The sequence below is a fragment of the Channa argus genome, chromosome 7, assembly GCF_033026475.1.
Source record: "Channa argus isolate prfri chromosome 7, Channa argus male v1.0, whole genome shotgun sequence".
Lineage (NCBI taxonomy): Eukaryota > Metazoa > Chordata > Actinopteri > Anabantiformes > Channidae > Channa > Channa argus.
The window spans coordinates 13135962-13149875 of record NC_090203.1 but is presented as its reverse complement, the minus strand read 5'-3'; the positions used below and the strand labels follow the sequence as shown (position 1 = coordinate 13149875).

The window sequence follows — 13914 nt, the reverse complement described above, 5'->3', positions numbered from 1 at the left end:
GTCTCCTTTGTGTCTTTTAATGTACTTTTATGATTCTATCATTCACTCACTGTGCTCTTCAGGGACTTACATTTGTTTCTCTAAAAGGTGAATGCTTCCTTCTCTTTGTCTCAATGCACTTTAAGGAGAATGTCACAAACCAATTACAAGAAGAAAAGTACAGTACTGTAGGTATAAATGATGGATGGCTAAACTTTCCTTTTTGATGCTTTCTCCACAGTTGCTCTCAGGGGTGAAAATGACTTAAGATAGATTGGTGAGATGTGATCATTTATTATCCTTTCACCCTCTCCTTTCCCTCCACCTTTCAGTTGTTCCAGATCTTTTGTAGCTTGTAATGTAGCTTTTTTTTAGTTAAAATATGTGTGGAGTTCTTTTCAGTTTCTCTCTCATATCTGTTTTCCTCTATCATGTGCTAAAACACTTGACAGTTATGTGTCCTTCCATCTGTGTGCCTATCAGGCTTTTTTCTCTCCTCTCTTGCTAAATGTCATTACCAGTATTAAATTCTTTCCATCCCCAGCTGGCAGGGAAAATAGAATTATATGGACCATACACTTGTGACATTTAAATTATAGATACAACCCAGAGCCCTGCATGAATATATGGATGTACATTGTTGTTGGGTTGGCACACACATTCACACACAGAGATATCAAATACACAATGCCCACATTGATGTGCTGTCTATCCCATTGCTGTCTGTCTGGACAAGGTGATTGACTGCCTCCAAGAGGACCGTGTCTCTATCTGTTAAAATGCTCAGACTGAGACTGTAATATCTCAGAGTCTGATCACACAGATTAGTCTGAAAGACAACTTGAAAACAGTAAAGATAATCAGTTCAGGAAGTGACAGAATTAAAAAACAGGATTAATATGATAGAAGATTACATGCAACACTCTTAACACTGGGCCAAGTTTAACCAGCTGACAAACTTACAGATGAAGTGTGTGAAAGACTCAGGGGAAGCTAGAAAGTAAGGGCTGGACAGCATGGTTGGTTGCTGTTGTCTGGAAATTGCGGAGTCATTGCTCTCTTCCATACATTTATGATTGCAGTTTCCAGCTTTCCATTGAAATTGAGCATTTCTGTGTGTGTGTGTGTGTGTATCTATGTTTCTTTGTGTGTGAGTATTACTCACATTATGGGGACTTGTATTTGAATACAAAGTCAATTGCCATTTGGGGAGACATGGTTTTCCTCAGGGGGACAAAATACAAGATGCTGGTCCCCATGGTGTAATCATTGAATTTTACCGAGATGGCTTAGTTTAGGTCCGTGTGTGTGGGTGTGTGTGTGTGTGTGTGTGAGATCCATTCATGCTATCAGGGATAACATGAGTGTATCCTATAGGAGTGAGTAATATTTTCTTACGGTATGGGAGGGGTACAAAACTTATGAACTGATCACTCCAAAAACACCATACTGTAGGACAACAAACCCACAAACACACACACACAAGCACACTATCACAAATTCAAACAAAGTTTGACTGGTTCACCTCAGTCAAACTTTGTTTAAGCTGGTTTTTTGGTACTCAAAGATTTTCTTGCAGTTAAGCCTGCATCCTGGCCATGGATTGAAATCCCAGCACGGCTCTCTGCTTTCAACATCCTGCTCTGCCTCCTTCCATCTCTCTGCTCTCTACATCTTTCCTCGCTATCGTTCACAACTTCTATCCATCCTTCTGTATAGCTGCATTAGTATGTATGGCCGTGTAGCTGAGGGTTTAGAGGTTTATGTCTCCTAATAGACAGAGATTTGTCCTGTCACACCAACACCCACATAGAGCTTACAGAGAGAGACAGAGAGAGAGAGAGAGAGAGACTCTCTTCGTGTTTGGGTGGGAGAGAAAGAACATTTATGTTCCTGTCTTATCTCCAGAGAGAAAGGTTCAATTTCTGTACAGACAAATCTTCAAGCATTCATTTGTGCCTTTCTCTTCTTTTCTCCTACGCTTTTCTCCTTATTTTCCCCCCTCTCCTGCTCTTTATCTACCTCTCCCTACCCCTTTCTCTCCATGTTTTACTTGCCATGATTGGATTAAGACCAAAGAAACAGAGTGAGGAGATGAGGAAGGGATGAGAGCTTATTAGGCATGTGAGAGGTGAGATGACATTAAGCTGTAGGGGAAGAGATTGAGGAAGAGGTATGTGTGGCCATGAGTGCAAGTGTGTGTGTGTGTGTGTGTGTGTGCCAGGTTGTGCATGTACAACTCATATTTATCCTTGCAGAAGGTAGGGTGAGAAGTGGGAGGAAGTGAGGCGTTTAGCTGTGGAGCACTTTAATCAAGGGGTGAGCAATCCTGCATGACCCACTCTGTCATCCATTATTGATGCCTGCCTCAGCCAGGCTGATGAATCATTAAGCCACTCATCAGGCCTGGGAATTCTGCCACCTCCTCGGCCGATGACACTCATTTACATAAATCACACGCTGCTATTTTTCACATGCTTGCATATAAACACAAACACACACCCACATACAGCAACACACTCAAAGTTCATAGATTTTTGCATGGCTCACAGATTTCTGTCATATCTGGAAGAGATGAGTTAAGCTGCAAATATAGAATAGAGAAAGTACAATAATGTTTTCCTCGTTCATTAGAAATCCTGCAACAACAGCTCCAACAACTGTGCAATCAGATATAAAAGACAATAGGTTCCACATCCGCTGGATCTCACAATGATTTGTTTTTGTTTACTAAAGGACAGACAGGTCGTACTAATGGACACGCAACTCTACATTCAAATCGTGAAATGAGAGGAATGACAGAGAGACAAAGAAAGGCAAAGAGAAGGAGATCTTGCAGAGTTTGTGTTTACTTCTTGCCTCTGGCTTTTGTGGCAAAGGAAAAGTGGAGAATCTTAGGGAAATTGATGAATACCCATGACATGCAGGCACACACTCTCCTCCCACACATTTCCTCTTGACTTTGTGGGGTTTCCCTTCTACTCCTCTTCTTTTCCCTTTCCCTCCTGCTGTTTCCATGTCTTCTCATTCAGCGTTGTGACTAATCTCGTACCACAGGGTAAGAGTATACCTCACAGCAAGGGTAAGAAGGCCCCATGGCAGACTCTTGCAAAACTGCACAAACACAATCAGTACCAGCATATGTACACAAAGAGACAGAGGAAAAAGGCATCGTGCCCAAATAAAGGAGGCAGTCGAGGCCTGAGGGCTGGTAGCTGGAGGCTGCTTGCAGACCACTGTGATCTTTCCATCCTGGCAGCATGGAGGCAGAACATTTCTGCACAGCACTAAGCTGAGTGCCTGGCATCTCCTCCAATCTGGTAAACACCGGAATGCTGCTGATCATGATAATTGCGGTGGGTTGTTCTTCCCATCGCAGCTGATGTGAAGCCTGGTTGAAGCAAACGGCATGAATTATTAGTGTCTGCATCATGGCTCGCGCTGCTGGTGGAGGTAAGCCTGATATAATTTGATGCATTGTTACTGATGCATGACCAACCCTGTACTATCACCACGTCCTAGTAGGTCCTAGGTCTGTGATGCATAAACATAAGAAAACATCAGAAAGAACACACATGAGAGCACAAACAATGTTATTACAATACTACATGCATTTTTGCCATGCTTGTGCACTTGTGTTTTTTTATTTTTCCCTGTATGTGTGCATGCACAAGTTCAATCCACTGTAAAAAAAAAAACTCAGATTAGACACAACATTAGCATTGGTGGACTTCATGATTTTATGAAGGACAAGGGTCAGCATGGCCACCCTAGAACAGTCTGCAGCCACAGCTGTAAAGGGGGTTGAAGGACACAAACTCAATATAAATACAAGTATTGGCCTACAACAATTCTCCTCTAAGAGTGTCACTTCATATACTTTACATTTTGTTTTTAAAAGACAAACTACTTATCTAAGAAAACAATGTACTTTAAACAATGCTGATTATGGTAATTGGAGCAAAAATATGTATTGTAATCAAAAAAAGGAGGGGAAAGATCATTGTTGGTATAGGATGAGCTGATTTTAACCACTTTATTTGTTGACTGGTCGTTAACCCATAATAACACATAGGCATTAATAAAATATGTGAAAAACAAATATAAGAAGTTAATATTTTACATTAAAACTAACAGATGTATTAATGTTGTGGCTGATTAATTTAGACACACACACTGGTATATTTACAGGTACACTAAGATTTAATGAGACAATAGCTCAACAATAGCCTTCTGATCGCTCTGAATCCTTGACCTTAACACTGACCCATTTCAACACTTATTTTCTCCTGGGGCTGACTGTAGGAGGCTAAAGCCAAAAGGTGAAAGGTCAGGGATGTGAGGCTGTGGATAATGCAGCAGTAACATGAAAGTCTCACTTTGATGGTAAGAAAATTCAGTTAGTTTTTCTGATTTGATGTAAATTTATTAATAAAATATGTCATAATTCTAAAAGATTATAAACCTACTGATAAAGATTTATTGAATCACTGAATGATATCATGACAAAAGAATAGTTCCCAAATTTTCTAGACAGAGGGCATAAACATACCATTTTCAACATACAAATTACAAATGTATACATAAGTTAATATACAGTAGGTTTTAAAAGGATATTTCAGAGTCTCAGATCTCTTTACTTCAGGCTATATCTTAAATTGGTCTATGTGAGGGTGGTGGTGTACCCAGCTGTACAGTATGCAGCCTATTCTGTGCCAGGCACAGCAACGCAAAACATGAAAGCCTTGATCTTATGTCAATGATTTCAGTGAAGTGAAACTTGTTCATATGCATTAAAATTTTTCTGCCACTTTGATCTATAAATGCAAAGTGCCTGCTCGACTCCTTTCAGTCGCAGTTATTTTTATAAATCGGCCTTATGCACAAAAAAAGTGGAAAAAATATGATCTGAAGATCACACTGTGGATGAAATCCAAGTAGCTTAATTCAGAAGGAAGCTCCTTGGTCTTTTCTAGGCTCGGAGTAATTCCTGGGCTTCTGCTCAACCAGAAGGCGCTGGTTCATAGCCTCACTTTCAATGAATCACCTCTCCTCCGAGAAGAGATAATTAATTTGTCTGAGCTGCTCTTAACCCCGGCCTGCCTGTCAGCAGCGCAGACACACAAAGGCAATCAAGCACACAGGTGCAAATATGTGTAACTTGCACAACCACATGTGTATCTGTATATTTCTACTTGCGTGAAAACTTGAATCCATGTAGTGCAGCCAAAGAAGCATTGTCTGAGACTAAAATGGAGGCTACTGAAAATAAAAACAGAAAAACTGACCCATCAAAAAAAAAACCACAGCACCTCTTCTCTTTCATTCCTTCAAGGATTTTTCAGCAATATTGCTACCGTAATATTGCTCCTATCGCCTACACACATACAAACACACACACAAAAACTCCTGTATAGGCATATTGTTCATGCATGCACACAAACACACACATTGAAGCACACACACTCTAAGATTCAAAAGCCTAAACAGTTGAACCTATGACCTGCTAAAAAATGAATGGGCTGGAGAGATGAGACGAAAAGCAATAGTAGAGGGAGATAAGAGGAGTTTCAGGTAGACGGGAACGAGAGCAAAGGTACTGGCCAGAGAAATAGATGGAGGAAGAGACAGAAGGCAGTAGCAAATGATAGTAAAAAAAAAAAAAAGAACAAAAGCAACAGAAGATGCAGGGTTCCGTCTGCAGCAGAAAATCACTCCCAGAGAATAAAAGAGGATTAGGGCAAACCTTGAATGAAACATGACATCCTAATGACTGTGTAACCGTAAATGCTTTCATCTCTTCAGCTCTCACCTGTCATCTTGTTACCCATGTTTTATCAGGACATAAGCAATTATACCCTTTTGATAACTATGATTTGAGGTTTTTGTGAATATGATTTTGTTTTGAACGTGTCTTTCAGTTTCTACCTGAGTTGGTGTTCCAGATGGTTCATCAAACATCCTGTAATTATCAAATATTCACTAATTGTATGTGAGTGTGTGTGTTTATGTGCTGGTGTGTCTCCAGGTAATTATCTGATGCTGCGATCACTAATGACCACACAGACAAACATCTGTCCCAAGGTAATGTACAAAATGAGAGGTGGACCATCTGCTGTGTGTGTGTGTGTTGTTTGTGTGTGTGTGCCAGTGTAGTTTGTTTGTTCCTCACAACATGTGTTTAATATGAGAATCTGCCCCGCTTAAGGACCCTGCACATATAATAGAAAACCTAAACCAACACAAACAGCTCTTGCTATTCTTAAATAACCGACTATTTCCTAAACAGTCTCAGCCCACACTATACCTTCTAAACATGCTCAAACACCCGCAAAGAGCTCACACTGATCAACTCAACCACACAGACATCTTTACATTTAAGCATATTTTACCTCTCGGGCACGAAGAGATCCAATTCATAAACCACCTCCTCAAAGCTACAATATGTAATGTTAACTTGTGTTACCAAGGGACTCAAAATCGATCTACTCTGCTGCACTCAGACCTTTCTCTTCTTGCTCTGCTACGTTCCACCACACTCTGCCCACCACTTCAGATAGTCATAACTGTAAAATTACAATAAATTATAATGCTGTTTCTTGCTTTAATTAGATAGTGATCTGGTATTGTTGTCAGAGCGCCAACAACATGCTGCCATACTCTAAAACTCACTAATTAAGTAGAAATTATTGAAACTCTCAAAAACTAAAAACACTTAAAGAAGTGAATATGTCTGAACTGATGCCAGTGCTGTTCAAGTCTCGGTCACAGGAGGCTTCGACAGCAACTTTCTACATCAAAATAGGTTTAGAGCATATTACTTGTAAAAACATTTAAAAAGTTACATGTTAAATCTTCGGTTTGACACAACTTTTACTGCAGATGGAGGATTGTAAATCTGTACAGACAAGTCTTTTGGATCAATCAGTGGTAGATGAAGTACTCAAAAACTGTACTTACGTAAAAGTACAAATAAACGTATGATAATGCACTCCAGGAAATGTACCAGCTGAAGTATATGATTTATATTTTACTTAAAATATTAAAAGTACTTGAGTATTTTTTCTCTGTCCTTTTCTGTGGACCAGTGCTGCTTCATGTTTGCGAAGAAATGAAATAAATAAAGGTAATAGACATAAATGAAGTGTTAAAGATCTGATGCTTTATCAGTTTCATTTCTAAACTACTCATGTTAAATGAGAAGTAGAGGTAGGCAACAACAATTTCAAGTTCTGGAAACTAAAGAGTGAAATTACTGTGTACTATCTCACTTTGCGTACTGTACAATCATGTTTTATGTGATAAAATGTGTTTTCACATAAGTCTAAATGGTCAATCTATTCATGCATGTTATGCATGTGTGTGTTTTTATTAGTGCTTGTACAGTGTGTAGGCATGTGTTTCCAGTACGCAGTAGGTCAAAAAGACACAAATAAAGAACGTGTCAGTAGTCAGTGAATTGAATAAAGATCATCTTCATCTCAGAGGTAAACAACAATCACAAAGGCATTCGAGCAGAAGCACAAAGACACCTATACATAGGCAGAGATAAATGCGCTCATACATCTTGTGCCTCCCTCTTTTCCTCCATCATGATAACAGATCCTGAGGACGTGCTGTGCTGTTGTTGAGAGACGGGCAGCTTATGTCACCTCAAGAAATGGGTTCATTTACAAGTTACACAGTGCAGCACAAACAAACAGGGGAGACTCTTGCTGGGTAAAAGAAACAAAGGTGATAAGAGATAAAAAAATAAAATCTGAGAATGAGTGTGGAAAAGTCAGAAAAAACTCAGGCAACAGAGTAAAGACAGCACACTTCCTTTGGGGAACCGTCCTGGTTATCAAGTAGAGGTTATTATGCTATGAAGCACTAATGAATTCATTAGCTAAATGCAATGTCAATAAAGGCTTGTGAAAGTGTTAAAATCGATGCCAACTGTGTTGCTCTCCCCTTCTCCCTCTTCTTCTTTTCATCCTATCTCACCCATCGGTCCCAATTATCCACCTTTCTCCCCAGCACACGCTCTCCGGAGTGTTGAGTGTAAACTGTGATGGAGGACATTAGCAGTGATCAGTGTGAGCACTTTGCAGCGGTCAGCAGGAATGGTCCAGTCAGGACTTTAGTATTCAACAGCATTCACCTGCTCACTCACAAACTGCTCCACCAAGGCCTGATGGCTGTGCCGGTGTGTGTGTATGTGTGTTTGTGTGCATTAACATTAGAATTTATGAATGTGAGGGACTGCAGCATTAGAGCCCTTGACTCCAAAATAGCTTGCAAAACACAACAGCTTCTCTCAAAAGCTACTTTAAGGATTGTATTCCTAGCAGCGTTTTATCGGAAACTCAGATTTAACTCATCTGTTTCTTTCCGACATTTGTTCAACTTCATAAATGTCAAGATGCCATTACCAGCTTTATCATCCTCTGGGAGTTCTCTGATACTCAGCCTTTACCACTCATTATTAGGACCATCATTAAAAGTATACAAAGATTGTTTGGTATCGTGTTTAAACCCGTGAGCAAACTGGCGCTCCAAATGGCCAGCCAGTTGGCTCATCTCACCTCTGTCCGCTCATGATGCTTTAATATTTGTAGCTAAGTACTTGACTCCTTTGAAAGTGTTGGGTTTTTGTGCAGCTAAACAGTTGTTTCAAGATAACCGTTGAGGGCATATGTTTAAATGCCACCTCATTTACATAAACACTGTGCAGCTCCCTGCGGAATCAATGAAAACATGAGGGAGCAAACTCACAGTCACATCCACATAAACACTCATACACGCTGGCACATTTGCACTCACTTTGACACTGTGCTGTATAGCCAACGATTCATCTGTTTTCTGCAATGGCAGTGAAATATACATCAAAGTGGTCTTGGAGTGGATGAGCAGTTAACCGTGCACACACACACAAGGCAACAGTAGCACTACAGAAGGAGGGTTTCTAAAGGGAGATGGAAAGGCACAGGGAAAGCAACTGGAGCTTTTTCAGGCGAGTGGCAAGAAAAAGAAATGGAATGTATGTATCAGAGAGAAGTGAGGGATGCATCAGGGCTCTATCTGTCCTCTTTGCACACACCTTTCTGTTGCTACGTCTCTCCTCCTGTCCTCCTTCTACGCTGACACCAAGAACAAAAAACCTTTGAAGTGGTAATGAGAGCTTGACGAATGACTCACCAGCAACGATTAAGCTCTAATATACATATGTGAACCGAAATTTAGACACGTCCGAGAGACCTATCACAATGACTAATTAGTGGTGATAAAGCAGTAATGAGAAAAACTCCTAATCTAGACATACCACAGGACTCCACAGGGAAGCTAGCTAAACAACAAACCCAAAAACCTGTAACAAACATTAGTTGTTTTTTTTTTGTGTATGTGTGTGTAGGAAGAATGGGGTTGTGTATCGTGTGTATCGTTGTTCTTTACCACTTACAGGCGCCTGGAGTTTTTGTAATGCTGCAATGCCTTATCAAAGTGAAGACACAAGAAGTTACCCCTGACAAATCCCAGTTGTAAAATCCTTTGTACTTCACTGATCTAAGCTAAATCAAAGAGCAGCGAGCTATTGTGCTGGCTGGCATGGCATCCTCTACAACAGGATCCACACGAGCGAAAGATGCCACTCAGCACGTCTGAACAGTCTTGAAGATGTGTGTTAGGCTCGCTTGCTCCTGGCTGAAGGTCTGTGTTTCACCTCAGACAAGAGGTCACTTTTGAACTACTTGACCACGAGCGCAGCCTGTTTATCATGCTGACAGGCCCATAAATTGGCTCACGTCTAAACTAATATGGATAAATCTGAAAGCACATCTCTTTTTTTTGACCTTGCATACCCACTTAGGCAGCATTTTCCAACACCAAAAACTTCCCACATGTAGATTTATCTACATTAGTTTGGACATGGCCTTGGCGGCAAATGATGCCCTTCCTATCATGTGTGAAACCTATTACTGTAAGCCTGCAGCTAGCAGAGACTAATATGTATTCTACCTAAAATGAACTTCATTATTTTCTTGCTTTTATCCATATGGACACTGGTATGGTTCCAAGCCCTTAGTGGGCTGAAGGATTACAGACTCCCCGTATTCAATATCAGATATGATTTGAGTTTTCAACACAATAATTGATCTATTTATAATCATAGGACCCATTCAGAAACGTCATTCATAAAATTAATCATTGCTAAATTCCATTTAGCTGCTGAATTTTTGGGGCCATCAGCGATGGCTACGCTTTTCTGACAAGCCTGCAAAACTAGAGTTGGGATAATAAGGATTTAGATTATTAGATACAGTAAATACAATCTTCTACAAGCACTTGAGTGTGCCAACAACACGGAGTAGTAGTTTTAACAGCCTGACTACAAACTGTGGAAGCTCAGTACAGTTTGAAAATCATTATACCTGGCTTTTGAAATTGATACCAAACATAAACATGTTTCTATTAACTTTTCTTTACTCGCATTTGAGAGGCTGGGCATGTGTGGAGATGTTTTAAAGCTAAGTGAAGATGAATCTCTTATCAAAGGAGATACTTATTAACTTTCTGTTCAAAAATTTAATTGACCACTAATACTTTTATCTTACTGCACACGTACAACCCTCATTGAAGAAAAAAAAACATCAGACCAATTTTTGTCTGTGTATGAAAAGTAAAGCTTTTCAATACTCACCCCTAACTGTAACTATAGTATAAGTGTATTAAAAAATGAAGGCTGGTTATGATTTATCCATCCCAAACAAGTGTCAAGTATCTTCAAATTAATTTTCATGACATGCTAAAATGAACAGACATTAGCAACTGCCTGAAAAGTAGACAAATGCATTAATCATCCAAAAATGTAGATATGCCTAATAAAGTCACTACTTTATGCTTCAACAGCATTCGAATTAGACTTTATATATGTAAAAAAATAGGCCAGTGTTTGAGACAAGAGTGAAATTGTTGCATTGGTATTAAAACTGAACAATTGGTGATTCTTAAAGGAGATAGATTTGATTTGAATGGGGGTGAGCTACCTTGTCAAAACTGAGCTTAATTTGTATATATTGAATGAGGAGTATGTCTAAAGTACCGTATTTAATTGTAGTCTTTTAGGACATCTGAAAATAACCTGTGTTGAGGTTGTGTGAAAAAGAAAGTTGCAAGTATTTGTAAATACATCGCTTTTCACCATGCCAGTCTTACTGTGTCTGCTCCACACCGTTCCTTCATTCCCATCACATAGTGAGCACAGGCCGAACATGACAGACGGGTAATGACTTGAGTACGAACACACACACACACGCACACACGCGCGTGCTCAAAGAGACACACTAATACACACATACCAGCTGCTGCTTTCCTCCTTTCTCATCAAACATGTCATCAGCTCTGCCACTTTGTCTCATCTCACATTAAGAACTCATGAATAATGTGTGATTACCAGAGACCCTCCTGAATCTGCAACACACGAACAGACTCACCCACAAACACACACACACACACACACACACATATGCACAAGAAAACTCACATGAACATGTACTGTACTTTTCCTCTTTCTTTTTCTTTTGTCTCTTTCTGTAAGTCACACACTCTCTCTCTGTCTCTGCATGTGCACACCAACTAAGAGTCAGTTTGTAACAGGACACCAGTTCGCTGGCTCAAAGGAACCACAGGTACCAATGAAAGGTCAGGGAGTTGGGCTACCAGGTTTGGCAGGCCACAAACATACAGACACGTCAAGACACAGCCAACACTCCCCAGGTAATTAATACTATTTCAGGATGGAATGCTCATCCATTTCTGCAAGCTCTAATGTAATCCAATTCATTTAATTTCCATAGCCTTGGGAGAGAAGAAGGGACAGTGTTTTCATGGTTGGATAGTCATTTTCTCCTTTTTTCAAATATTCACATCTAGTTTCCTCTAACCATGGCTTTAAAACGATTCCCCCTTTGCAAAAATAATTTTATCATCCAGCCTTCACTACTGCAGATTCCAATGCCCTACACACAGTTTACACTTATTCACACTTAAGTTTTTCTGACTTCCAATCATACCATGATAAGTAAATGACCGAATAAAAGCACAGACATACACACACACACACAGATAAATCTAAGAAGCATATTCTCCTACCGGCGAATCACTGGTTACAGGTGGACAAAGCGGTCCTCTGAAGACCCCCTTGACACGCCGAAAGTGTCCATTGCTCAGGTGAGTGGAACTGATAACCAGGTAGTAACAAGCGCTGCAAGCCATCCCGGGGCCGTCACGCGGTTTGGGGCCCATGATGGTTCCTCTGCAACTGATCCTTGATGTCTTCGATATCCCGGAGGACGCCAAAGTCTGGATGCGTACAGCTGATATGCAGGTGAGACCGCAGCCCGGCCGGGACTTCTTACTGTTGTCCTCTTTCAGGAAGTCTCTGTCTGCATATGAAAAGGGAACCACGGTGAAAAATGTTCTGCGGGATAAGATGAGCTTATGGGCTAAATGTTTGTATGATGTGTGGACATGTAAAAGAGAACATAAACTGAAAGAGACAGTAAGAGACCGAGACAGGATGAGAGATGGAGTGAGAGACAGCCAGGGATGCTATACTGACCGAGCTCCGCCGCTGGAGTCTGCGCTTGGCATTCTGTCGTCGGTCGGACTTTAATAAATGAATGAGCGCCTGTGGAGTGCCAGAAGAAGAAGAATCCATGCAGTCTCTGTTTCACACTCTCTCTCCTGTTCACACTCTGCCTCGCTCACTCCTCCTCTCTCGCTTTCTCTCTCTCTCTGTCTGTGTTTTCCCACTTCACCGGTCCAGTCTGTAAAGTACGCAGCCTCAGCCAAGCAGCAGCAGGAGCCCGATTGTTGTGGCTCTCAGTAAAGAAAAGGAGAGCAGAGGCTCTCGCAGGTGCGCCTCCACTGCACGCACGTCGAAGGAGAGATAAAGGGAAAACATTTGACCCTCTTGTACTTCTGCTCTGCTGTCTATTGATTGGCACCGGAGTTAAAATGAATGAAATTCCGCGGTGCGAGATGGGAGAGACGGTGAATCCATCTAGAGCAGCTCCAGCGGAGGCAAAGAGAAGCAGTTCAGATTCTTTTTCTTGGAAGAAACACTCGCGTCTCCCCCTCTCTCTCTTTCTCTCTTCACCTCATCTCTCTCTCACCCTGGATTCCTGCCTAAGCCTATAATATACCGCCCGCGTCAGTGTGTGGGTCTGGTAGAGGGGGATCACTCCTGTCCACGCTGTGCTTGAGTAACTGAATTATAGTGCTGCCCCCCCCCCTCCCCCCCTCCTTCGTCTCTTTCACTTTTATTTTCTTTCAGTTTTTCTCCTCTCTGACTTTTCTTTTGTGCGCTAAAGGACGCGAGAATAAACTTTATTGTCCAGGTGTCATTGCATATAACAAACGCCTGCAAATAAGCCACTTACAATACATTTGTCCGTCTCTTTCTCGTCCCTGTGTCCTCTTGTCCGTCCTCAGCCTCCTGCCTCCGTCCTCCTCGGAACCAGCTGCAGTTGAGCCTCAGCGGCATATGGCGCTGTTCACCAGTGCGGTGCTGAAACTATTAAACTGCGAGCACTCACAGCGACGCACGGCGAGTCATGCATATTGAGCCCGGGATTAGCGAGCTGTCTGTGTTCAGCGTCAACACTGATGTAAACATAAAGGACACAACTCTCTGCGTAGGTCAGCTCTACTTCATTTCGTTCATTTTGTCAAGCTTTTTTGAGGTAGGACACCTGTCACTTCTTGTGAAGAAGAAATGCGCCTTAGCATAAATACCTTAATTCCTTCAGGCCACATATTCTCCACATCGAGTATTTAAATTTGGTGCAGATTTAAATTCAGATTTGGGGCCTTAAAATATCTGCCTGCGGTGACTAATTCAAAATAACAGAAAGCCACGGTACTGCTGTTGTTTTGATACACAGAAAAAAA

General features: G+C 41.1%; 1 protein-coding gene across 1 annotated transcript in view; it reads right to left on the bottom strand.

Annotated features, from left to right (window-relative positions):
- Positions 1–13219, bottom strand: part of LOC137130806 (G patch domain-containing protein 8) — a 37146-nt gene extending 23927 nt beyond the window's left edge. Inside the window, 2 exon segments of the mRNA XM_067511379.1 lie at positions 12112–12404; positions 12581–13219. Of these exon segments, the coding sequence (XP_067367480.1) occupies positions 12112–12264 (153 nt within the window). The 5' untranslated portion in view covers positions 12265–12404; positions 12581–13219.
- Positions 13220–13914: the final 695 nt, after the last annotated feature.